This window comes from Corylus avellana, chromosome 3 (assembly GCF_965113065.1).
Source record: "Corylus avellana chromosome 3, dhCorAvel1.hap1.2, whole genome shotgun sequence".
Classification (NCBI taxonomy): domain Eukaryota; kingdom Viridiplantae; phylum Streptophyta; class Magnoliopsida; order Fagales; family Betulaceae; genus Corylus; species Corylus avellana.
The window spans coordinates 31,256,855-31,283,280 of record NC_142492.1 but is presented as its reverse complement, the minus strand read 5'-3'; the positions used below and the strand labels follow the sequence as shown (position 1 = coordinate 31,283,280).

General features: G+C 35.5%; 1 protein-coding gene across 5 annotated transcripts in view; it reads right to left on the bottom strand.

Annotated features, from left to right (window-relative positions):
- Nucleotides 1-19,368, bottom strand: part of LOC132173542 (U5 small nuclear ribonucleoprotein helicase) — a 37,169-nt gene extending 17,801 nt beyond the window's left edge. For 2 of the 5 annotated variants that reach the window (XM_059585055.2, XM_059585057.2), the window contains exons 1-22: nt 19,096-19,368; nt 18,601-18,662; nt 18,311-18,485; nt 14,735-15,185; nt 14,550-14,615; nt 13,901-14,005; nt 13,496-13,798; nt 11,372-11,488; nt 11,224-11,283; nt 10,520-10,591; nt 10,263-10,379; nt 10,009-10,170; nt 5,991-6,056; nt 5,716-5,868; nt 5,553-5,636; nt 3,885-3,959; nt 3,665-3,796; nt 3,510-3,575; nt 2,281-2,346; nt 2,063-2,185; nt 965-1,114; nt 51-263 (exon numbers count right to left, since the gene is read on the bottom strand). In XM_059585055.2, coding sequence (XP_059441038.2) covers nt 51-263; nt 965-1,114; nt 2,063-2,185; nt 2,281-2,346; nt 3,510-3,575; nt 3,665-3,796; nt 3,885-3,959; nt 5,553-5,636; nt 5,716-5,868; nt 5,991-6,056; nt 10,009-10,170; nt 10,263-10,379; nt 10,520-10,591; nt 11,224-11,283; nt 11,372-11,488; nt 13,496-13,798; nt 13,901-14,005; nt 14,550-14,615; nt 14,735-15,185; nt 18,311-18,485; nt 18,601-18,662; nt 19,096-19,205 — 2,928 coding nt within the window. In that variant the 5' untranslated portion in view covers nt 19,206-19,368. Of the gene's footprint in view, nt 1-50; nt 264-964; nt 1,115-2,062; nt 2,186-2,280; nt 2,347-3,509; nt 3,576-3,664; nt 3,797-3,884; nt 3,960-5,552; nt 5,637-5,715; nt 5,869-5,990; nt 6,057-10,008; nt 10,171-10,262; nt 10,380-10,519; nt 10,592-11,223; nt 11,284-11,371; nt 11,489-13,495; nt 13,799-13,900; nt 14,006-14,549; nt 14,616-14,734; nt 15,186-18,310; nt 18,486-18,600; nt 18,663-19,095 lie in introns of those variants that run through there. The other 3 variants (XM_059585056.2, XM_059585058.2, XM_059585059.2) reach the window with 2 other exon arrangements.
- Nucleotides 19,369-26,426: the final 7,058 nt, after the last annotated feature.

Genomic DNA, 26,426 nt, shown 5'->3' with positions numbered 1-26,426 from the left:
AGTGACAGAAAGAAACATATCACAAAATACAACAGGTTCTATTTAATAACCTCGCTATCATTCATGTGGCGTCTCAACATTTCGTTGTAAGTTTCAACACTAGAGTATTGAATATAAAAGTGGCTTGCAATGCGACCAAGCTCAGTACAGTAAAAATTGCCACTTTTCTCATCAAACCGCATCATTTTTGCTTTGTCAAGTGCCCGTGCAGCATCTGTTACAAGAGCTCTTTGCTTGGAACTTAAAGAAGGATCTGCAATAACCTGCCAAAAACAAGTAAACGACAATATGTGTAAGTGCCCCTGCAGTCCAACAACTATTCATTAAAAGCAACATTTTAGAATCAAGTTCAGGTCATTATTGAAAAATGTGTTGAACAAGTGTGAGGGGAAGGTAAAATGTCAGACATGTCTTCCTAGCTAAGTTTCATAGTAAATGCATTATCTAGATGTTCCACCGAAGAGGAGAGAACATGCCCACAGGAGAGCTAAAAAGCTGGAAAGACAAACCATTGATGAATATCTAATTGTGGGAGACATATTCCTCCCACTGGACTGATTATTAGCAGTTCTCCTTACTAGGACTAAATCTTGTACATTATTTCATTCATTCTGGTTCAATCTTATTTGAATTTGCATTTAGGCTTGTTGTATGTCACCATCTTTCTATGTAATGTTTTATGTTATTATTCCAAGATCACACTCACTGGACGTTTTATGGATTTGAGAGTACATATTGTCAGAATTTACATACGAGGGAGGAATATATTCAAATGGGTGATAACAGATAGGTATTAAGAAAAAGTCAAAAGCCCAACAAAACTAGGAGAAGAAAAAAGAAACAAAAAATATCAGTAAAAAAATATTCAACCACGTTGACCATGTTGATGTCTCTATGTCTATGTAAGATCCCAACATCGCATGTGCATCAGAAAATAAATTGGTATGAACAGAATGCACAGCACCTCATCCCATCCAATACCATATGCCAAGGGATTCAACCTCATCCTTATAAAAAGATATGTATAGCCAAGCCACGCACAAGCTTCCTTAACATTGGTGACCGTACCCAATGCTACTTCCGCATTTAAATTATCTTTCAAGGAGCTAATGAACTGTAAACATGAAGAAAAAAATCACAAAACATAAGGCAAACCAATAATTAACAATATAATGGAGGATTGATAGGATGATGCAAAAAAAGAAAAAACTTGCAGCATAGAAGTACTTATGAATAGCAACATCACATATAATTAAACTTAAACCATAAAGCACCAAATGGATTATCTGTCTCTTTTTAATTCCTGTGCAAACAAGACATTCTTTTGCTTAAAATGCAAACTTGTTAGAACTCAATGCAACAGAAGTTAGTACGAATTTTTAAGCAAAATGTAACTACTTAATTAATTTTTTATAACCATTTTTTTTCTTAGGTTATGTTTAATGAGTATTGGGAGGTGTTTTCTGTTTTCTATTTGAAAAAGTGTTTTGATGACATAACGATGAAAGTTGTTTTTATGTTTTTAGAAATGTTTTGTTTTTAGGTTGTTTGTTAATGTTTTTGTTTTAAGAATAACATTTTAAACTGAATCACACAAATAATCTAGTTGAATGTAATTGAAAATGGATATTTTAAAATCATTTGGGAAGGTGTTGACCAAAAATGTACAGATTATAGAAGGATCATTATTAAAACATATATATATATATATATATATATATATATATATATATATATAGTAACAGCCAGAAGATATAACAGGAGTCCATATAGTCACAATATGTTGCACATGATACGGGAGAAGGTTCTGAAAATCCAAGTTAAACAGGGTCCAAATGTTTGCATTAAGGCATCCCAATTGTTTTATACATTATCTTCTTTTCAATAACTAAAGGCATCAAGTTTCAAACATCCAAGGAGAGTCTTATGAATTTAATTTGGATCTTGAGTTATGGTTTAAGAGTCAATTCTTCCATAAGTGATACAGACATTACAAACACAAAACATAAATCTCCAATAAATTTTTTGAGCTCCCAAAATCATTCAAGCGACATACTAGTACCTGACTTTCAATAGGAAGTTGACTTGTCAGCAACCGCAAATAGTAGGCTAGTTTTTCATGAGATGTGATTATGATACCTTCACCACTTTTGTCAAACTGAGGTCTACCAGCTCGTCCAAATATCTAAAACAGAGATATCAATGTGAACAGTCAAAATGGCTATACAGCAAATCAGCTTGTTTTAAGATGTAATTCTCAGGGGAAATTTTAGGTCTTACTTGCATAACATCTAGCATGCCGAGATCTCGCCAACCACCAGCCTTCGGATCATATAATTGTGTCCCCTGAAGAATCACACCAGGTACACAAAAATGTAAGAGGACCATCAAACGAAAGCTATAAGATACTTATCAGGCTACAAAGGCTAATATTTATAAGTACCATAAATTTGAAACAGGACAATGTAGACAAGTTTTGTTGGGATCCTCCAAGAGAGGTTAATTTGATGTAACATCGTTCTATAATGTCTTAATCCCCCATGACAGCACTCCCTTGGAGTGTATTTGGAGGACCAAGGCCCCTTTGAGAGTGACTTTCTTCACTTAGCCAGCCGCTTAAAGTAAGATTCTTACTTTGAACAACTTAAGGAAGTGGAAAATCATTTTGGTAGAGTGGTTTGCATGTGTAAGAAGAGTGGAAAATCCGATGACCACCTCTTACTCCACACAGCATTTAAGAATTTCAAAGAAATGGTCCCCTTGAGAAGCAGAGATGCAAAATAAACCAACTAAATTTAAAAGGGATCCTTTTGGTAGCAAACAAACTAGCACATGCAAATTTCAGATTCAGGATCATGCTAGACAGAATCACACATTTGTTTATGACAAATGGAGAGTCAGAGTTTTACACAAGCTGAGTCAATAAATAAAAAAATTATTTATGTTGCAGCATGCGTTCAAACTTTTCGGCAGAGGAGGGTTAAAAACACTACCCCAACTCTTATACAGAGTAAAAGATATTCTAAACATGTCAGCCGTCACGCATCTGTTTACTACATGCAAATTTCAGTTTCAGCACCCTGCTAGACAGAATCACCATTTGTTTTCAACAAATGGAGAATCAAAGTTTTACACAAGCTGACTCAAAAAATATATATATATATATATATATTTATGTTGCAGTATGTGTTCAAACTTTTCAGCAGAGGGTTAAGAACACTACCCTACTCTTCTACAGAGTAAAAGATATTCTAAGCATGTCAAAGGTCAAAGAAGTAGATAAGTTTGACCTAGCATAAAAAAGAGAGAATTAGAGGCGAAACAACTGATAATAAGGATAATGTAAAATAAAGTTTTATCCCTACAAGTGTATTATCCACTTTGTCTTTGACCATGGGATTGTAAAATTCAATAACTTAATCTGCATTAATGCTCCGGCTAAACTACAGAACACATACAATAAAATAAATAAATAAAAAAAATTTAAATTTAAAAAAAATTGTACAAACCTTAATCACAACAGTGTGAGCTGGAAGATTTACGCCCCATGCCAAAGTTGCTGTACAAACTAGTACCTAAAGCAGCGCATTACATTAATGCAGAAAAATGTCAAGGATAAAAATCCAAAAGTAGTGAGCTAAGCGTAAAATTGAATGAGCTCTACCTTCAAGAGTCCATCAGAGAAAAGCCGCTCAGTCAGACCTCTATCAGTACGTAACATCCCAGCATGATGAACACCAATCCCATATTCAAAAAGTTCAACAAGATCTTTGTTTCTGGACTTAACTACTTCCCTCTGAAAAGCAGAAAGGGATATCTATGAATAACAATAGAGCAAGAGAAATAGTCCTAAGAACCAGGAAAATGAAGCATCAGTTCCTTGCCTTGATTAAGTTAAACTGTGGATGCGTATCATTCTTTAAGAGCTCCAAATCATCATATTTTCGGCCAAGTTCAACCTGTTCAATATGCCATATATTATAATAGTGAAAGCAAAGCATGCAATGATAAGATTCAAATAAGACTGCCTGATTATAGACGCACATAACACCTATACACATTCCGTTTCACAGATTTAACAAGATGTCGTTTCACAATACAACATACATACATACATGCATAAAACATTCTTATATATCATTGGTTGGAGAATGGAATGAATCTTTTTTTTTTTTGGGTGGAGGGGTAAGTGACACCATTAATATCAGCTTTTTGCAGACAAAAATGCAGACAGGTATAATAAGATTATTTGCATATATGAACAGAACAGTCATTGTGAGTTATAAACTCTATCCGGGGTGGGTGGTGCTCTATTGATCCCCTAGGGTCATATGGGGTGGGGCTTTGGAAGTACATCAGAAGGGGGCGGAGGACCTTCTCGAGTCACACTAGATTTGACCTTGGTGATGGAACGAGAATCAGATTTTGGGACGATGTGTGGTGCAGCGAGGTATGCCTCAAGATAGCCTTCCCAATTCTCCATAACATTGCCTCAGTGAAGGAAGCTTCCATGGCCACTAATATGGACTTGTCCAGTGGCACCCTTCAGTAGAACATTAACTTTATCCGCTTGGCCCATGATTGGGAAGTGGAAATTTTGGCCTCTTTTTATTCTCTGCTGTATTCTTTCAGAGGAAGGAGGGGTGGAGTGGACAAACTTTGGAGGATTCCATCCCGCAAAGGGATCTTTGATGTTAGATCTCTTTACAAGATCCTAGCATACAAAGACAATCCCTCTTTTCCTTGGAAGAGTATTTGGCGGACCAAGGCTCCCTCAAAAGTGGCCTTCTTTGCTTGGTCGGCAGCTTTGGGGAAAATTCTTACTATGGACAATCTCAAGAAAAGACAACTTATCGTGGTCAGTCAGTGTTGTCTATGCAAGCTGAATTGAGAATCTGTCATTCATCTTCTTCTCCATTGTGAGGTTCCTTGTTCCTTATGGATTGCTATCTTTAGTCGCTTTGGTCTTTCCTGGGTTATGCCTAACAGTGTGGAGGATTTGTTCGCATGTTGGTGGTCGGGGGAAACTCTCGGAGTGCGATCGTTTGGAAGATGGTGCCCCTATACATTATGTGGTGTTTATGGAGGGAAAAAAATGATAGGAGCTTCGAGAATCTAGAGAGGACCATAGAGGAGCTCAAGTCCTTTTTCTTTTTTTCCCTCTCTACTTGGACAACTGCTTATTTAGCTCCTTTAATTATTAGTTTTTTCAGATTTCCTTGTTCTCTTTTCTCTTTCTTCTTAGGCGTTCTTCTCTTGTATACTCCTTGTGTACTAGGGTTGTGCCCCTCTACGCTTTTGATATATATAAAATTACTTATCAAAATGAGTTAAACTTGAAAAAGTGCATAATTTTTTTTTATATAATTAATTGAAAAGGTGCATAATTGATTATTGCTATAGCTGATTCTGCTTTGACAACCATCTAAAGGTTACTTAAATAACAAGCTGACAAATTTTGATGATAAAGACCTTTTAGTCGAAACTTGCACACAAGGACTTCAAGGCAACACATCCAAATTGATATTCAAAAGAGAAGTACAAGGGTTTACCAATTTCTGTGCTGTTTTTGCTGTGTCCTTCCGTGAATGAACAAACACCATTGCCTGATGACCTTGCCTTACTGAATCAACAACCTGGCACAAAAAGTATCATAGACCAATAAATTACCATTCCAACAAATTACACACATGAGCCAATATGTAAAGCAGAAACCTTTTTATAGCATATGTCATTCAACAATTCGTTGCGAGCTGCAAAGTTCTGCTCACTGATTCCAATATACTGTTGAGCAAGAGGCACAGGACGATAGCTAGAATCAAAGAAGAAGAGTCCTGCCTCCGGATTCACTCTCAGAAATTGTGCCACCTGGGTGTTCGTGAAAAAGATACAACCCACATTAAAAAGTTAAGCACAAAAGAGGCTTCAAATTTGACATCTGGAGGCTAATTAGAAGGAAATTATAAGCAACAATTATATGGCCAAAAAACCTCCAAATAATTCGGTAGAGTAGCCGAAAGCCCCACAATACGTATCATTGTTTGTGTTGACTCCACCTGTAAAAAGAAAAAGATTAGAAGGCAGTAAAATAGAATAATAATCAATTATATCCATTGGTTACAAGTAATCAATGCTAAAGTACTATGCCACAAGCAAACATTTAGGTAACACCAACATATAGATTTACATACCCCAAGTCTCACAAGTCAAAGACATGATAACTGTACCTATACCATGCCCTAAAAAGACACGTGACTATTAGGAGCTCCCCCAATATCGCTTTTATAGCCCCAGTTGACCTAGTACACTCCTGTTATAAGACACAACAAAGCACCATGCAATGCCATCACAATCCAAATCCTTATAGTACCATAATCTTCACCACTCAAATTCTTGACGTTCTTGTCAAATGAACCCACATTGGGCAGCAATGCTCCCAACCCATATGATGGAACTATGCTGACTATGATATCATTAATCATGATAGAGAGACGTGCTATCCACATATGTGTGATACTGCAAAATGACTATTCACTAGAAATTCTTGAACTCCATAAGATTCACTAAATATTTAGTATGTTTCCTATCACATCATTCTATTAAATATTCAAATTTGTAATTGGAGATCTTCACATTCATACGATAACAACCAGAACCATAGAATTCTGAAATTGGATTGAACCAGACCTTAATGACCTTCAATCTTTAATTAGTCAAAATTTCATAAAAAATAGCTGCAATCAGGGCTGCTCGTCATTATTTGGAGTTCCCAACTAAACATTTGAAGCGTCAATTTTGTGAAAACAAATCAATTTCATATGACGCCAAATTCTCACCATGCAAACTTTCTTTCACTTTTCCCACTGACTGGCCAAAATTCCAACAATTTCAAAAGCTTGATAATTGCTCGCGACATTTAAGTCAAGTCCCAAAATAAACATTTTAAGGTTCAATTCAAGAAATTATATTCAGAGGATCATAAACCCCAAATAAGTTCTATCAAGCCCTAATGTCAACAACCATTAAATCTGGCTAAATCAAAATATCAAGGAAAAATAACTTCAAATAATAAAATATCAGGTCCAAAACATAGCAATGGAGGTTTCATTCAAAGAAATTGGCTAAGAATGAGCAGGCTAGATTCAGGTAAGTGGCGGCATTTTCCAGCAATTCTGACAGCGATAGTTGTTGGCAAAGGGCAGCAATGACCACTGGATGGTTGCTGAACCTCAGTCTAGGGTGAGAGTGGCCTGAATTGACCAGGTCGATGAAGTTTGTGTGAGGAGGGTTCCAGGATCAAGGAGATCTAGTTTTGAACTTGAATTTTCCAGTGAGTTTGAGCTAACACTGACTAGCCGTGGCCAAAAAGGAGAAGTCGCAGCCTCCGGCCATTCCAACCATAGAGGTGGCAGCTATAGTAAGGTAAGCTCATGGATTGAATGGTTTTGGGTAAAAATACTTATACCAAGCCTAAGAGTGTGATTTTATTATTTATCTTTTCAATTAATTAACTTTTTTTAAAAAACCTCTATGGTTCAGAACATAAAATTTCACCCGCGTTATGGTACATTAGTAGTTGGCCCCTTAGAAAAACATAGGTGTTACACTGAGACATTTTGTAATACATATCATCAGGTTGGATGAAACTTGTCATCCATTAAGTATTGAAATTTTAGTATAGATACATATCTACATCCTTAACCGCTAGACAGATTGTCCTTTCCAGTAATACAGCACTTTTGAACAGTTAATGAACCATCCAATCACAAGTTACCCAAGATACAAATCTGAACTTTACAGAACTAAATGAATTTTTTTCTGCAATGAGCAAGTCACTTACGGAAAAACTAAAGCAAAATCTAGATAACCTAGAAGATCTATTGACTATCTTATAGCATATGGCATTTGAAGGCTTTCTTGGTAGCAAAACCTTCTAAAATGCACCACTCACGACAAGATCGATGAATAAAGTTAGGAAGCCTTTCCAGTTTTATGGAGAGAATATTTGAAGGGGTTGGAGGAAGTTTTATAATCATACCAGATTTGAAGTGGGAGATGGCTCCAAGGTTAGATTCTAGCATAATCATTGGTGTGAGGATATGGCCCTTAAGGAATCCTTTCCGCTTTTATTTGGTATCGCTAGCACAAAGGATGTTTCTGATACGGCTCACGTGGAAAATTCTGTTAGTGTCATCAAGTGGAACGTGAGCTTTGCTAGAGCGGCTCATAATTGAGAAGTGGATGCCTTTGCCTCATTCTTCAGGATGTTGTATTTAGCGAGAATGAGACAAGAAAGGGAGGACAAGTTGTGGTGGTTTCTTTCCAAAAGAGGGTTGTTTGGTGTTAAATCCTTATACATTGTCATGGGTTGTCAAGATGATTTTCATTTCCTTTAGAAGAATATTTGGCAGACTAAGGTTCCTTTGAAAGTGGTCGTTTTTGGTTGACCGGCGGCCTTAGGAAAAATCCTTACCACAGACAATCACCGACGCGTCATTGTGGTTGATAGGTGTTGTATACGTAAAAGGAATGGGGAGTCTGTGGACCATCTTCTTCTTCATTGTGAGGTTGCTTATGCTATTTAGAATGTTTTCTTTAGTCGATTTGGACTATCTTCGGTTATGCCTAGATGAGTAGTCAATTTGTATACTTGTTGCTGGACAACCAGCAATACAAGGAGTGTTACTATGTGGAAGATGGTACCTTCATGCCTTTTGTGGTGTCTATGAAGAGAAATAAATGATAGAAGTTTTGAAAATCGTGAAAAGACTTTATAAGAGATTAAGTCTTTATTTTCTAACATATTGTATCTTTAGACAACTATTTTTGCTTCTCCTTTGGTGATTAATTATCATGAGTTATTCAATGTTAAACATAACAAAACAAAGGTTTCTTGGGTATCTAACAAAATATTATTTTGGTACCACAATCCATTGCGTAAAATTTTCTCGAATGCACTTCCCCCAACAAGATTCAATAATCTATATAAAGTTAGCCAGTGTTACAAATAGCAAAAAACAGGCTTTCTTTGCACCATAATGCATATATATTTTTTTTGGTAGGTAATCAAATAAGTTTTATAAAAAGCGTAGGCCCCCCTACGCATACAAAAAGTATACAAAAAAAAAGGAAAAACAGAAAAGAAAAAAAACAAAAACAAGAGAGAGCACCCGCAAAAACCCAATAACACCAAAAACCCCATACTGCATAAATATATATATAACTCATCATGTTTCTCTAAGGAGGAAATCAGCATTTACAAATTTGTTCCCTCATCATTCCAATATAAATATTGCCTCTAGCTTCTCCACCTCTAACCTCACTGAAAATCTCCCTTAAGGCCACACGCATTTTTAGGATTCTATGCCACAAAATATTTCTAGTAAATAGCCATCTGATACAATTTTTACTTTAATCTACTCAACATTCAGCTAACACAACAATCTGGAAGCAATCCTCAGTTGGCACATCACGCTCTAATTTCATAGAAAGCACCTGTAAATTATTCTTTTCATTGTGATAACTGGTCAATTGACATTCTAAGAATTATTTTTTTGAAGAATTCAAAAAAAAAAAAAATTATGCAATTCACAACAGCTGTCTACCTATCAAAACTTTCGTACTCCCCACAGGCTCAGGACCAGCTGTGTGAAAAATTTATATGAAATTCACAACTAAGAGGGAAAAACTAATACATTGTATGGTCCGCTAAAAAAACCATAAAACAAAAGGAAAGAAAGATTTAATGCTTGATCAGAGTATTAAAATACCATACATAACAATCTGAATTCTCTAAGCTGGTAAAAGAGACAGGTGAAATGAGAGCATGAAAATTATACATTAATGTCAAACAGGCATCTAAAGCTGAAGACTAAGAGTGAGGGTAACGGATACAACTCACCCAACCATCACAAGCATAGATTTCAATTGAACAGATTCATCTTACTTATATTGATAAAAGTGATAACTTTCAACATAAGAAGAAATGATGATCAACTAAATCTTTACCTGACGGAGAGTCCGAGCAACAAGTGCCTCTATTACAGGGCCTCTATCGTCATTCAAGAGATGTACTTCATCAATAATTAAGAGTTTCACCAGCATTGAAAGTGACATGTCACTGCTCTTCCTCGTAATGACGTCCCATTTTTCAGGTGTCGTCACTATCATCTGATTAACAAGCAATAAGAAAGTAAACCACTAATTTCTCTATGCATGTTGCCATGGAAACCTAGGCGTGACTAATTTGATAGAAAAGCAACCTGAGTTTCTTCAAGTTCTTTCTTAGAAAGTTGCATGTCGCCAGTAAGTTCTCTCACAGTCATGTTCAATGGAGATAAACGATGGCTAAATGCTGATGTTACTTCTGCAGCTAATGCCTATAAAGGACATGGCCAAAAATAATCTGTTGATAACCATTTTTCATGCCACCTCCCGCCCACCCCTCAAAAAATATGTAAATGAATTATACATAAAATAAAATAAGGGGGGGGCAAAATAATCTATGGATTGGTTGTACCTTCATAGGAGCAACATAAACTATCTTAAACTCATTTTTATGCAAGTAACCGTCCTTGAAGTGCTGTCCAATCTGCCATGAAACATATCACTCACTCATTTATCTGAATTTCAGAGATTATAACAGGCACTGTCATATCATTTTCTCCATTTAAGTGGATAATAAGGTTAAATTCAAGTTCAAAAGCATTTTACGTATTCACAACCGAAAAGAAACCATGAATATCATTAGTATCACTGATAAGATAAAACTATCGTTAACAGCCAAAATCTTCATTAAATTCTTGTATGATTAAAAAGACATTCAGCAAGAGAGAGCATATACTTTACATATGCATTTGACATAACAAAAGGGATGTCGGTGTATCAAGGAAAAATTAAAAAATTAAAAAAGGATGTCTATACAACATCAGATGGAATAATCTCTCCAGCTCACAACATAATAAAAGGGATGTCGGTGTATCAAGGAAAAAATAAAAAATGAAAAAGGATGTCTATAAAACATTTGATGGAATAATCTCTCCAGCTCACGAGATTTATATAACCTCTCCCACATGGGAAAGTTGACTACACAATTTGACTAAGGGATTCACATTTTTATTAAACCAAATTGTCTGACTTGCACCTCAAAGTGCATAAAATAAAAAGTAAATCCAGAATCCCAAAACAGCAGAGGAACTAAGGTACAGCTAACTGATGGCACACCTCATGTAGAATAGAAATCATAGCAATATTTGTTTTGCCAGCTCCTGTTGGAGCACAAACCTGCAAGTACATTAAAAATGCTTCAGAAATATTAAAAGCAACATTTTCACTGCTACGGTGTATCCATAACTAAAAGTTGATCACTCACTAGTATATTCTCATTAGTATAATAAACCGTTTGAAATATCCTGCTCTGAATACGGTTCAGAGATTTGTACCCTTGAAAAGCAGCTTGAGCAAAGTCATCTAACTCCTTTATCTCAATCTGACAAAATTTGATAGTTTAACAGAAAAAGAAGTAAGAGAAGGATTAACATGAACAAACAACTCCTAAAAGTATTAATAAAGCAAGCAATACTGACCCAATTGGTAATATAAACCAGCAAAGACAGAAAATATACAGCAAGTTAAATCTATTGTCAGAATCTCTATGCTGCAAAGATATATGCTCATATAATCATTGCAACGCACATATTCTCCAAAAGAAAGCACTATCTAAACCATTGTCCCAAGCTAAAAGCAAAGACTAACAAGGGGAAATTTGCATAAGGTAGAGCAAGTTAGATCGGATAATATTTTTGTGCTCTGGAAAATGGCACCAGATGGTTTCTTAACATTTTGATCAAAAAATGCAGAAATTGCATAACAACTCTTGCTTTGGACCACGCTTCTTAGTAAAGGGCCCCAATCCTTTACCACAGAATCTGCATTTCATAGAGATAATTTAAATATACTTTTCGCATGGTCGGCCGCCCTTGGGAAACCTCTCACGTTGGATAATGTTCGGAAGAGAGATATCGTTGTGATTAATCGATGTTGTATGTGTGAAGCGGATGGGGAGTCCGTGGATCATCTTTTTCTTCACTGTGGGGTCGCATGTAAGTTGTGGGATGTTATCTTCTCTCGCTTTAACATGTGTTGGGTTATGCCTAGAAGTGTCAAGGAGATGTTCGCTAGTTGGTGGGCGGGCGGTAGAACGTGTAGTGCTGTAGTATGGAAGATGGCTCCCCTTTGTCTTCTATGGTGTCTTTGGAAGGAAAGGAATGCAAGATGGTTCGAGGATATGTCGAGGAATCTTGAGGACCTTATTCACTTTTTTTTGTACACTTTATTCACATGGACTACAGGCTGGCTTGCTCCTTTAGTGATCAATTTTCCTGATTTTCTCTTTATGTTCTCTTCTTCTTTCTCCCCTACTTAGTCGCTCTCTTGTATACTACCTGTATACTTGGGTTGCACCCCTCTGCGCTCTTTAATGCATTATTACTTATCAAAAAAAATTAAATTAAATATACTACTCAAAGTAAAAGGGAACCAAATGCTATAGCTTGGTGTTGGTCAACATGCCGAACTTTTGAGAATCAGCCAACACAGTGATCCTATTTAGATCCAGAAGGGGCTTTCTACAAGGTATGGCCCTGCTCCAAGAAGTTTTAATCCAGAGGTTCAGGTCTGATAAATACATGTGATTCATACTTTCCCATGTATCCTCTGATTAACGCCTCCCTCAACTAGTATTTTGCAAACCATTTCAAAAGGAAAGATTATACACGTCTAGTACTAAAGACAAGCATAAACAGAGAAGCGATAAATTAGTACAGCACAGGAACTGATGGGTGTGTTTTATCATAATTATCTGACCTTGTCCACAATGGCAAGCATAAATGTTGACATACCAACAATTATCAATGTCACAAATCAAGGACAAAACTTTTCCCATCACATCTCATTACATTAACTCAAACACAGATGTGCTTGCAACCACTTCCACTAGAAATCCAGAATCTCGAAATGTCCAAAAGACACAAACACAGAGAACAGCATTAAAAGGGTAATGGGGGAGCCCCAATAGATATTGGTATTAGACGGCATTGTTTAACATCAAACATCATTTTGCAGCATTATTAACAGACAATAATAGCAACATATCCCAAACAGGTCCTGTTCCAACTCTCAGAAATTTGCTACACAAAACGCTCATTAGCCACACAAGATCATATCCTCTGTTTCACCTTAAGTCACTTTTATTTTCCCCATCATCTTGCTCACTGATCAATTGATGTGTCTCAAAGTTATCAATTTTCAGAACGTAGGGTGAGAGATCAGTCAATAAAATGAGATTCATAATTTATTACGAGGAATATGAATGTATATAACAACAAAAGAGAGGTACCAATTTCTTTTTCTTTTTTTTCTTTTGATAAATAAGTAATTCATTGAATAGCCAAAAGGGCGCAACCCTAGTACACAGGATGTAGACAAAGAGAGGTACCAGTTTCTCTCCAGGTTTCATTTGTGCAGTTGGTGTTGGGGGGATAATGACCTCCTCATACCCCTTGTAATGCTTCCTGATGGTTCCTTGAGGAAGAGCAGTAACTGCTAGGGACTGGGACCCTGGGCCAGATCCAATTAGATCATCAAACGGACTTTTCCTTTCACTTGCTTGAAGTAAAGAAGAAAAATCTGCAGCAGACAAGTCACTCTCAGTCCCAAATTCTGTTCCTCGTCTATGTCGTTTTTCCTCCTTGCGCCGAAGTTTATCAATTTGCCTTTCAGACTCTGTTTGAACCGTAACCTAAAACAGAAGTAGGAAGAGAAGACTTGATGACAAATTTAACCTTTAATGAATTATAAATGAATAACAAAATTTTCTTTTCATACAAAAACCAGATGGTACCTGAGTACCATAACTTGGCATACGTGATTGAGCATTTGTAGCTGTTTTTTCAGATTTCAGTACCAGAAACCCATGATGGATAGCATCAACAAGTTCCTTCCGATGCTGAGAAAAGGAACGGAAATTTCAAAACCATAATCAGAAAATTCCAGATTAGAATTCTGCAACATTAGTAACATTACCTAAAAAAAAAGCAAAAATGAAAGTAAAATTAAATAGGAGAATGGGGAAGAAAAGAAGTTAGTCTTTATCCGATTAAAATTCAACCCAGTTGATTCAAAAAGCCTCCTTTTAAACTGGCACTGCGATTGGAAAATCTACATGATGCTTGAAGGTTGTTAACCAGATAGTGTAAAAAGTAGTTGCACAGTTCTAACAAAAAGGAACTGAGTAATTCCTTTGAAAAGAAAAACATAATATTTCAGCTTTCAAATCCAACCAAGTACCGATTCCAATAAGATCATTATATCAAATATCACTTGTGAAAAGTATTGAAACCAACCTACCTTTTTTTTTTGATAAGTATTGAAACCAACCTACTCCTCTAAACAATCATTGGCAAGTTTGGAAGACAGTTTTGAAGGCAACTAAATCAATGTAAATACCCAAGATAAATTCATGAAACCATAAGAATGGTTCATATCCTTACCGACATAAGGTCTTGAACAGTCTCGAATGCACTATCCCCAACAAGATCCAATAAATCACCAGCAATCTTCACAAAGATATAAAATAAAAATACTTAAAATTACCAAGAACTTAGTTGTCATGACATGCACGCTCAAAAGCTACAGTAACAAAACCAAAATAAGAATAATTAGCGATACGCGATACCTCCTCACCAGGCTTGTCTGAATCAAGCACACGACAAATGGTCATTGCCAATTCATCCCTGGAAAGCTGTGAAGAACTTTCCCTAACTATCCGATCACATGAATCTCTTAACCAACTCAAATTAATATTTCCCCCATCAGCAGCAGAAGGATAATGCCGAGTCTCATTATGTTCGTACCAGCCTTCATGGAACGAAGAAGGTGCAGTGCTTTCCTCACCCAATAATTCTCCATCCTCCAAAGAAACATTCACCAGAAACCGAGCTGGCGATTGAAAAACAAGGTCAGCGCCAAATTCTAAATCATTACCACTCCCATTTACATGCCCCTCTGAAACAAGGGGAGGCCCATGATCACTAGGTGTCAACCCAAACAGTTTTTGAGCCAGAGAGGCAACTCTCTGAAGATTTGCATCAGAAACCACGTGACCAAGAAGTTTTTGCAATTCTAACCTGCAAATCAGTATTACTAAAACTTCAATCACTTACATTTCTTTTTTGACTTATCAAAAAAAAATCACTTACATTTTTTTTTTTTTATAAATAATATATTATTCATTAAAAGTGCAGAAGGGCGCAACCCTACTATACAGAGAATATAGAAGAGAACTCCTAAATTATAGAAAAAGAAAAACATAATTCCAAAAACTCAGAAAAATTGAAACATGAAAATTATTCCATCCTACTCTCCATATACGCAGAGGGATTATAGCATCATCTTCTTCATCTCTAGAAATTGATTCTCACGATCTTCAAAGCTCTTTACATTCCGCTCTCTCCAAAGACACCATATTAAATACAAAGGAACCAGCCTTCATATGTTCAAAGTATTACGGTTTTCCAACTTCCCAACAAATAGCTCACCCTTCAAGGTAAAACCCAAGTAACACCAAACATTTGAAGAAGTGCACTCCATAACTTTGTTGCAATCTCACAATGAAGGAGTAGATGATCTATAGACTCCCCACATTTCTTACACATACAATACCACTCCACCACAATAACAGTCCTCATTCGTAAATTATTCAAAGTTAAGATTTTCTCTAAAATTGTCGTCCACACAAAGAACGCCTCTATCAAGGGCACCTTAACTTTCCAAATACTCTTCCAAGGAAAATTGAACCTTACATGATTAGATAATACCTAATAGTAAGACTTCACTTCAAATGATTTCCTTTTAGATGGAATCCAACAAATTGTATCCTTATTCACCTCCATGCCTTACTCTTTGAGAATACAGCAACTCAAAGAACCCATAAACCACTTCCAGCTCCCGATCATGCACAGCACAGGTCTAGTAAATATAAGATTCCAATGAATGTTTCCATTACGGAGCTATATTTTATCCGACACCCATGCATCCTTACCACAAGCAATAGTGAACAATTCGGGAAATGAGACCTTCATAGATTGCTCCCCACACCAAACATCATGCCAAAACAGCACTTTAGATCCATGTCCTACCTCATATCTCACATGATTAGCAAAACCGTCCCACTCCCTCCTTATACATTTCCACACTCCCACATCATAGGGCCCCCGCCCCCACCAAACTCTCCTCATATCATATTTAATGTCCAGCACCTTTCTCCACAAAGCTCTCTCTCCAAAGCAAACCTCCCCAACCACTTACCCAAAAGGACTCAGTTAAACAAATCATATTTTTCACCCCTAAACCCCCTGAAATTATTGAAGTACATACATTCAACTACTTCACCAGTTGAAACTTATACTCATCACCAATACCCCCAGTCCTTCTAAAGTTTTTCTAATCGATTAGCCACTCCTATCGGAATAGGAAGGAAAAAAAAAATACAAATAATACATCGTACTTTTTATCAAAGTTAACCTACCTCCCTTTCATAAATAAAGCTTCTTCCAACTCACCAACCTATGCCCCATCTTCTCAATAATGCCGCTCCAAAGGATGGAAGCATTATAGTAAGCACCCAAGGGAAGACCCAAATACTTCATCAACAACGAAGCCACACCACACCCAAGAATGCTAGCCAAACCCTCCACATCGCCTAGGAGAACAATTTCTAACTTAGACAAATTTATCTTCAACCCCAACACCACCGTTTCAAAAACATAAGAACAACTATCTCAAATTTCAAAATTGCTCTACACTAGGCTCACAAAAGATTAATGTATCATCTGCAAACAACAAATGTGACACTACCATCTCCTCATCATTTCTCGATCCCACTGAAAACCCATATATAAGCCCTCTATCCATGGTGGAAAACATCAAGAGGAGAAGCTCTAATCAAGCACCACAGTGTCTGTATGTAAGTCATATATGGTTTTTTGAAGCTCAACTTTTAGGCTCCACATTCAATAAATGCACTGCCAACTTTCATCTTAGATTATGCAAATCCTTCACTAATATAGCTTATGAATATAACAGTGAAAAAAGGTTGTGGGGCCTTATGGTGTGGGAGTGTGGAAATGTATTACGAAAGGGTGGGAAGGTTTTTCTAAATTTGTAAAGTATGAGGTCGGAGATGTTGTGGCATGGTTTATGGTGTGAGGAGCAGCCTTTGAAGTTTTCTTATCCATAATTTTTTTTTTTTTTTGGATAAGTAAGTAACTGACTTTATTAAAAGCGTAAGGCACCCCAAAATACACTGGAAGTATACAAGGAGGATCACCTAACTAGAAAGGGAAATTGGAATATTGCATGTTCTAATAATGTGTGGGTGGCGAATCATATGCAACTCTGGAATGGAAATATTCATTGGAATATTCTTTACAAGACATATGCATGATTGGAAGGTGGAAGTGGTCTCAGCTTTCTTTGAGTTATTGTATTCACAAAAAGTAAGGTAAGGAGATGAGGATAAAATTTGTTGGATTCCTTCTAAAAGGAAATTGTTTGAAGTGAAGTCTTAATATCATGTATTATCTACTCCAGTAAGTTCCCATTTTCCTTAGAAGAGTATTTGGAAAGTTAAGGTTCCCTCAAGAGTAACGTTCTTAGTGTGGACAGCGGCTTTAGGAGAAATGTTAACTTTGGATAATTTACGAAAGATGAATATTATTATGGTGGATTGGTACTATATGTGTATGAAAAAGTGGGGAATCTATTAATCACCTCCATCTTCATTGTGAGTTACAAGAGAATTATGAAGTTCGCTTTTCCAGTTGTTTGGTGTTACATTGGTTATGCCTCGAAGGGTGGGAGAGTTGCTGGTGAGTTATGGAGGACAAGTAGGACACCATACTGCTTTGATAGTGTGGAGGTTGGCTCCTTCATGTTTAATGCGGTGTTATTTGGAGAGAGTAAAAGATGTTGTTCCAATCCTTTTACACATGGAAAGTAGCGTTCAATGGGTTGCCCTTTTTTAATTTCACTGAGTTTTTTGAGTTTTGTTCTTCTTTTTTTATACATTAGGAGTTCTCTTGTATACTTCTTTGTGCTCTATGGTTACACCCTCTCCGCTTTTAATGAATTTCAATTACTTACTTACAAGAGAGAGAGAGCGATGCAACGTGCCAAATAGTCAAGTCCAGCTGTGATTTTATTTTGCATCTTAACAAAAAGAACGTAAAACATTGGGAAATCAAATACTCACTTCTTCTCGGCAATATTTCTATCAAAATTGTCCTCCTCCCCTGGCCTCCCAAAAAGACGATAAACAGTGAGTGCCACCACGCGAAACTCTTCCGAGGGCACTTCTCCATCGATCAACTCCACAACTGCCGCAATAAATTGCTTGTATGCTTGTCGAACTTCAACCGAAGCTGCACCTCAAAATCCCAATAACACCGAAACATTATAACAAACAAATTCCATGAAATAGGTGTGTGTGCATGTGTAGAGTGCATAATTAAAATACAGTAAGCAATTACAACATTAGAGTACCTTCTTCCCACCGGGGTACAATCTTCCGCGCAAGCTCCGACTCATCAAGTGAGTTCGCAGAACTAAATAATACAGTTCAAAAATTTAAATCATTATTTCCATAGTATTGAACAGAAAGTAAAGCAATTTGGAAACAAGAAATGCTTTCAATGAACCTAGCACAAGCATCATAAAACCTATAAAGGATTACGTCTCCATCTGGCTGATAAGAAGCCAAAGGAAAATTTAAAAAAAAAAAAAAAAAAACTGAACGCTATTCCTTGAATTTCCGAAGAAAAACACGGTAACCCCACTTCATATGAGAACTTTGTTTTCCAGATTCTTAGAACTTTCAATAATTAATAGAACAGACAATTGTATTGACACCACGCTGTTTGTACTTTATACTAATCATTGAAAGTTTTAAAATTCAGATTCTGATTTCCCATAGTTCCCTATGATTTCTCAGCAACCAAACATAAAATATAAGATAAATGAACCGGGATAAATGGTTACTTGCGGGGCCTATTATGATTTTGGAGGATGATTTTGCGTTGGAGATAGGCCTGGTCGACGTCGAAGGGGTCTCTAAGAGAGCTGGTCAAGCGAGGAAGCTGAAGCAACATTCTTGCCAATTTTGTGTGAAGCTTTTTCTGAAACCCCAAAAATGTTTCCCGTCGGAGAAAATCGAGTGTGAAGGTTAATCTGAAATCCTAGAAACGTTTCTTCTCAGAGAATTGTGGCGGGTGCAGAGTGCCAGGCTACAGACCGGAGCGAGAGCTTGGAGAAGAAGTTTATGGTCTGATTCTGATACTCTTTTCTTTCATAGGCTAAAAAAATCACATTATAAGCTTTAGACGACATGACGTTTCAAATGCATTCCATTGATGCACTGGATTGGGCTGGGCAGGAGAGAGGAATGAAATTTTCATGTGTTGAGTGCAAAACGAACTGCCGTGGAAGCATATCCGGTATGTTATGAAGGTTATGATCCATATAGTAGTGGATCAAACCATTGAGGCCGAAGAAGGAATAGGCTTCGGCACAGGCCCAGGGGAATCGGCCATGCCAGATTTTAGGCCGGAGGATTGTATTGCGAGAGTGAGACATGTTATTCTCTTTTTTTTTCTTTTTTTCTTTTTTTTTTCAAATTTATCATTGAATTTATAGAACAAGATAGATGGATTTTCTTGTGAGAATAATGCACAAACTATCTTTGCGTGAACATTTTGGACTCCTTCACTACGTTTATTATTGTTTTTCTCTCTTTGCGGCAATGATATGATTTTGGGACAAAGATCATTTTCATTTTAAATGAAATTGATATTATTTATTTCATGCTCATAATTTAAAGTTTATACATTTCAAGTCAACATGATTCTACATTATATAGGCTCTGCTTCGTTCACGGAATAAACCCTTGTAATTGAATAGTCATTCTTTTGTTTAGTATGGACTTATTCATACGAATAGTTATTTCCATATAAATAACTATTATCTTACGAAGAGGGAATACATATTCCTCTAAAAAAACGAGAGTAATAATTATTCCTTAAGGAATAGACACCATTTTTCAAAAAACCTCATTTGTATTTTTATTTTTATTTTTCAACCTCTTTACATAGTAGAAGACTAAGTAACTGCACTCATAAGAGGAATAACTATTCCCCAAATTTAGGGGTGGCAAAATGGGTACCTAACACGACCCGCAGGTACCCGTTACACGATTAGCCTATACACAGACACGACCCATTTAGCTAAACGGGTAATCGGGTCTGACACGATTATGACACGAAAATAGTCGGGTAACCCGACACGACCCGTTTTACCCCTTTAAAATAACTGGGTCTAATTAGGTAGACATAACCCGACACAACCAGTTAAAACCCTAAACTATAAATTTTAAAAAAAAATCAAAATTGTAATAATAATACATCAATACACTGTCAATGCAAAAAAAATGAGTTCCAAGATATTAAAGGCTTTAATAAAGGATAAGAAAAAAAAAATGGAAAGTGACTGTAATTGTACTCCAAAAGAAATTACTAAACTCATGATTTCACCTCAACTTAAAACAAGTAAGCATATTGACTAAGTTCATTTATTAAAATAATTTTTAGTATAAAGAAATTGCTCAAATTACATTCCACTAAAAAAGAATTATGTATATTTCAACACAAAATATGATATATGTAATCTATTGAAATTAAATATGTAACATCCCCAGCCCGTTAAGGCTGAGTTTGCCACTTTTCTTCTTTTACAACAAAAATTCTTGCAAAGATCTATAAGGTCTATCAGAGTACTTGATTTTAAAGGATACGATAAATGTATAAAACATTATTCAAGAGATTTTATTACAAGCGAAATTAGAAAACATTAAACTTTAGTTGCAGAATATCATATTATTACAATAACTTATATGAAAAGACTTTGAAAATTAATAATTATTCCCACCCCATTCCGGCCTCCTATTCCAGCATCCTTTCTACCTGAAAACAAGAAATAAAACTGAATGAGCCCAAAGGGGGCCCAGCAAGTAAAATCCACAACCATAAATAGTTTTACTCCTTGTTCTCAGTTTTGAAAATCGTTTTCACAAATAAATATAATTCTAGCCATAATAATATCTGTATGTACGGTTGCATCTCCCGTAACATATACATACTATTACATCTAGTAATAGATCATCGTTGTAAATCATCTTTATAAATCATCATCATAATGCATCATTATAAATAATCTTTTGTAAATCATCATACCATATCATCGTTGAAAATATAGTATCATTTTCTCATAATAGGGCCCATGTACACTATTACCCCTGTGCACGAGGGTTGCGGGTCCTTGTGACCATGGCACTGAACTGAGGCCTCAGCCATGCCCGACCGTCAATTAACTCTTTCTTGGTGCACTCAACGGTCTAGTTGATGGAATACCACCTTCTGGCATAGCCTCCTTCAGTGGTTTCGCCTCCATCCGAGTATCGGTACCGAACTCTCATCTTTACTTATCTTGGGGCCAAAAATACTCTCCTCCATACATGTGCCCTCATTTCATAAACATTTATCTCATCTCTTGTACTTTTCTTTGTACTTCTTTTGATGCATCTTAGGGCAACATGTAGGAGGGTTTATCATCATTTTTCTTTCTTATAATCATCATCATTTCTCAACTTTCTTTTCTCAAAATGGAAAACTTTTCCAAATATAAACTTGTTGTGCTTAGAAAGCATTTAAACAAATAGAAACTTTCTAGATAATTCTTTTAGAAATCCTTCATGCATGCAACATAACTTCATAATACGTAAATAAAATAATCATTTACAATTTAATACAAGAATATATAAATAGCATGACATGAAGTAATTTTAGAAGGGGTAGTGAATTTACTTACCTCTAGACTGAAGCTAAAAGTGGTATGAAGGAATCTAGTTGCTCCAATATGACTAACACCACTAGTATATCTTTTGAAACTAATTTCTAAAGTCCGCTATCTCTTGTGTTCTTTCTTTCTTGTAGCGCTTGGTCTCGCCCTTTCTCTCTCTGTTCTGAGTAAACACTCTTAGAAAGAAGAAAGACCGAGTAAAAAGCGGAAGAATGAAGAATATATGCAAGAGATGGGAGAGGAGATGAGTGGTGAAAATTGTGAAGGAGAAGAGCTCTATTTATAGGAGAAAATCAAATACTATTCTACCTTCAATTTACAATTATACCCTCATTTTACTATTTCACCAACCCTATACTATTTCACCAACCCTATACTATTCTACCTTCAATTTACAATTATACCCTCATTCTATCTTCAATTTACAATTATACCCTCATTTTACTATTTCACCAACCCTATACTATTCTACCTTCAATTTACAATTATACCCTCATTCTATCTTCAATTTACAATTATACCCTCATTTTACTATTTCACCAACCCTATACTATTTCACCAACCCTATACTATTCTACCTATCCTATACTATTCAACCTTCTTATTCTACCATCCTTATACCTACCATTTACTATCCTATTATTTCACCAATTACCATTGTAGTGCCCCAGAATTTTCAAAGCTATTTAAATAGATTATTCTGATAATGATGTTATTTTAATATCCATTGTAGCTAAGGATTTTAATTCTTGGGAAATTTATGAGAGTGGTAATTAGAGAATGGTAATTGGTGAAATAGTATAGGGTTGGTGAAATAGTAAAATGAGGGTATAATTGTAAATTGAAGATAGAATGAGGGTATAATTGTAAATTGAAGGTAGAATAGTGTTTGGGGTTGGTGAAATAGTATAGGGTTGGTGAAATAGTATAGGGTTGGTGAAATAGTAAAATGATGGTATAATTGTAAATTGACGAGAGAATAGTGTTTGATTTTCTCCTATAAATAGAGCTCTTCTCCTTCACAATTTTCACAACTCATCTCCTCTCCCATCTCTTGCATATATTCTTCCTTCTTCCGCTTTTTACTCGGTCTTTCTTCTTTCTAAGAGTGTTTACTCAGAACAGAGAGAGAAAGGGCGAGACCAAGCGCTACAAGAAAGAAAGAACACAAGAGATAGCGGACTTTAGAAATTAGTTTCAAAAGTTATACTAGTGGTGTTAGTCATATTGGAGCAACTAGATTCCTTCATACCACTTCTAGCTTCAGTCTAGAGGTAAGTAAATTCACTACCCCTTCTAAAGTTACTTCATGTCATGCTATTTATTCATTCTTTAGTAAATTGTAAATGATTATTTTATTTACGTATTATGAAGTTATGTTGCATGCATGAAGGATTTCTAAAAGAATTATTTAGAAAGTTTATATTTCTTTAAAGGCTTTTTAAGCACAACAAGTTTATATTTGGAAAAGTTTCCATTTTAAGAAAAGAAAGTTGAGAAATGATGATGATTATAAGAAAGAAAAATGATGATAAACCCTCCTACATGTTGCCCCAAGATGCATCAAAAGAAGTGCAAAGAAAAGTACAAGAGATGAGATAAATGTTTATGAAATGAGGGCACATGTATGGAGGAGAGTATTTTTGGCCCCAAGATAAGATAAGATGAGAGTTCGGTACCGATACTCGGATGGAGGCGAAACCACTGAAGGAGGCTATGCCAGAAGGTGGTATTCCATCAACTAGACCGTTGAGTGCACCAAGAAAGAGTTAATTGACGGTCGGGCATGGCTGTGGCCACAGTTCAGTGCCATGGTCACAAGGACCCGCAACCCTCGTACACAGGGGTAATAGTGTACATGGGCCTTATTATGAGAAAATGATACTATATTTTCAACGATGATATGCTATGATGATTTACAGAGATTATTTATAATGATGCATTATGATGATGATTTATAAAGATGATTTACAACGATGATCTATTACTAGATGTAATAGTATGTATATGTTACGGGAGATGCAACCGTACATACAGATATTATTATGGCTAGAATTATATTTATTTGCGAAAATGATTTTCAAAACATGAGAACAAGGAGTAAAACTATTTATGGTTGTGGATTTTACTTGCTGGGCCCCCTTTGGGCTCATTCAGTTTTATTTCTTGTTTTCAGGTAGAAAGGATGCTGGAATAGGAGGCCGGAATGGGGACGGGAATAATTATTAATTTTCAAAGTCTTTTCATATAAGTTATTGTAATAATATGATATTCTGCAACTAAGGTTTAATGTTTTCTAATTTCGCTTGTAATAAAATCTCTTGAATAATGTTTTATACATTTATCGTATCATTTAAAATCAAGTACTCTGATAGACCTTATAGATCTTTGCAAGAATTTTTGTTGTAAAAGAAGAAAAGTGGCAAACTCAGCCTTAACGGGCTGGGGATGTTACAACCATTCTCTAATTACCACTCTCATAAATTTTCCAAGAATTAAAATCCTTAGCTACAATGGATATTAAAATAACATCATTATCAAAATAATCTATTTAAATAGCTTTGAAAATTCTGGGACACTACAAAATATCTCATAACAGAGATGAATTTTGCAAATCATTTGAAAAAAAAAAAAAAATTAAGGGCAAAAAGAATGTTTTTAAATTAAAATCATTTAATTAAATATTTAAATATAAAAAAAGCACTACCTAAATTTGTTGTCTTAGGCCTCAAAATCTGTTAAGTCGGACCTACTTGAGGGGTTGGCTTAAATGCTTGGTTACTAGTAAGCCACTTGGCCCTCATCGATACCTCATAAAGCATAAAGTCTAAGTAAGGACAAAATTAAATTTTCTATTTCAAAATTATCAAAATATGAATGAGATTGAGAGGTAAAATGTGTAAACATTTTCATTACAGCAATAAAGAAAAAGATAATAAAAACTAACAAAAAAAACTAACAAAAACAAAATAATAATAATAATAATAAAAAATAAAAAAAATAAAAACAAAACAAAACAAAACTCAAAACTACATCAACATTAAATTCATAATTCATTACAAAAATACTTGTCCACTTGAAGTCTTGAAGGATCTATGATCCATCCCATGTAATCAAATATATGAATTATGAAACAATACAAATATGCTCATTTTTTTTACTCCTTTTTTTTTTTTTTTTAACCGGGTCTGATTGGTACCCATCAGACCCGGATAGTAACCGGGTCTAATGGGTACCTGCTAGACCTAAACAGTAACCGGGTCTAACGGAAACCTGCTAGACCCGAACAATAACCATGTCTGGCGAGTCCGCGAGTCAACCTGCCAGACACTAATTAATCGGGTCTTAAACGGGTAGACCCAATTAAGACCCGAACCCGATAAGGCCTAACCCAATACTGTTTTTTCGTATTGTGTTCATGTCGGGTTCACGGGTCGTGTCAAAATTGTCAGCCCTACCCATATAAATAACTATTCCCTTACAAAGAGGAATACATATTTCTCTAAAAAATGTGAGTGATAAATATTCCTTAAGAAATAGACACCATTTTCCAAAATAACTTATTTGTAATTTTATTTTATTCTTCAACCCTTTGACTAGCGGAAGACTAAGTAACTACAATCAAATGCGTCTTTGTCTGCTGGCCAAAAAATAAAACATGCCCACATGCTTAAAAAAATAAATTTATGCAAAGTCTTTGAGAGAAATTCTCTCACTTGATAATAATTCAATTGAATCTTAGTTTTACATTACAAACTAGCCTATTTATAGAAGAGAAATAGAAAGTAAACCTAATCGTAGTAGCAATAATAAACCTAATCCTAATAAGAAAAGGAAAATAATAAAAATAAATAAGATCCTATTAAAATAAAATAAAATCCTAATATCAAATAGAAAATTAAACATAATTGATAATCAGCTCAAATCAAGACAAATCTTTCAATCTATTCGAGAAACCCTAAGCCTTGTCAAACTCTAAACCCCCCTCTAGAGCGCCCCCACCTCAGGGGAGGAGGGATGCCCGTTGCCTGCATCTCTCTTCCCTTCCTTGCTTCCCGATTTTTGTTTTAGGTTTGTTTCTGTATTTGGTGTTTTCTGTTCTGTTGTGCTTGTGTTCTGTAGCACCCCAGATTTTTAAAGTCTTATTTTAGAGATATTAAATTGATGCTATGATTATATTAATATTCATATTAGGTAATGGCATTTACTTTGAGGTTGAGATATTTATTGATGATATTAGGTAATAATATTTATTCTTGAGGAATTTATTAGATCTTATGAATATTATTGGAATGAATATTGATTTGAGGTTATTATATCATGATGATGATTTTATTTTGATTATTTTATTGGGAGATTTAAGAGATATGATAATTGATGATTGATTGGTATAATTTGGAGTATGATTGTAATAATTGGTGATTGATTTTATGAGTAAGGAATTTGTGGGATTCAGATTA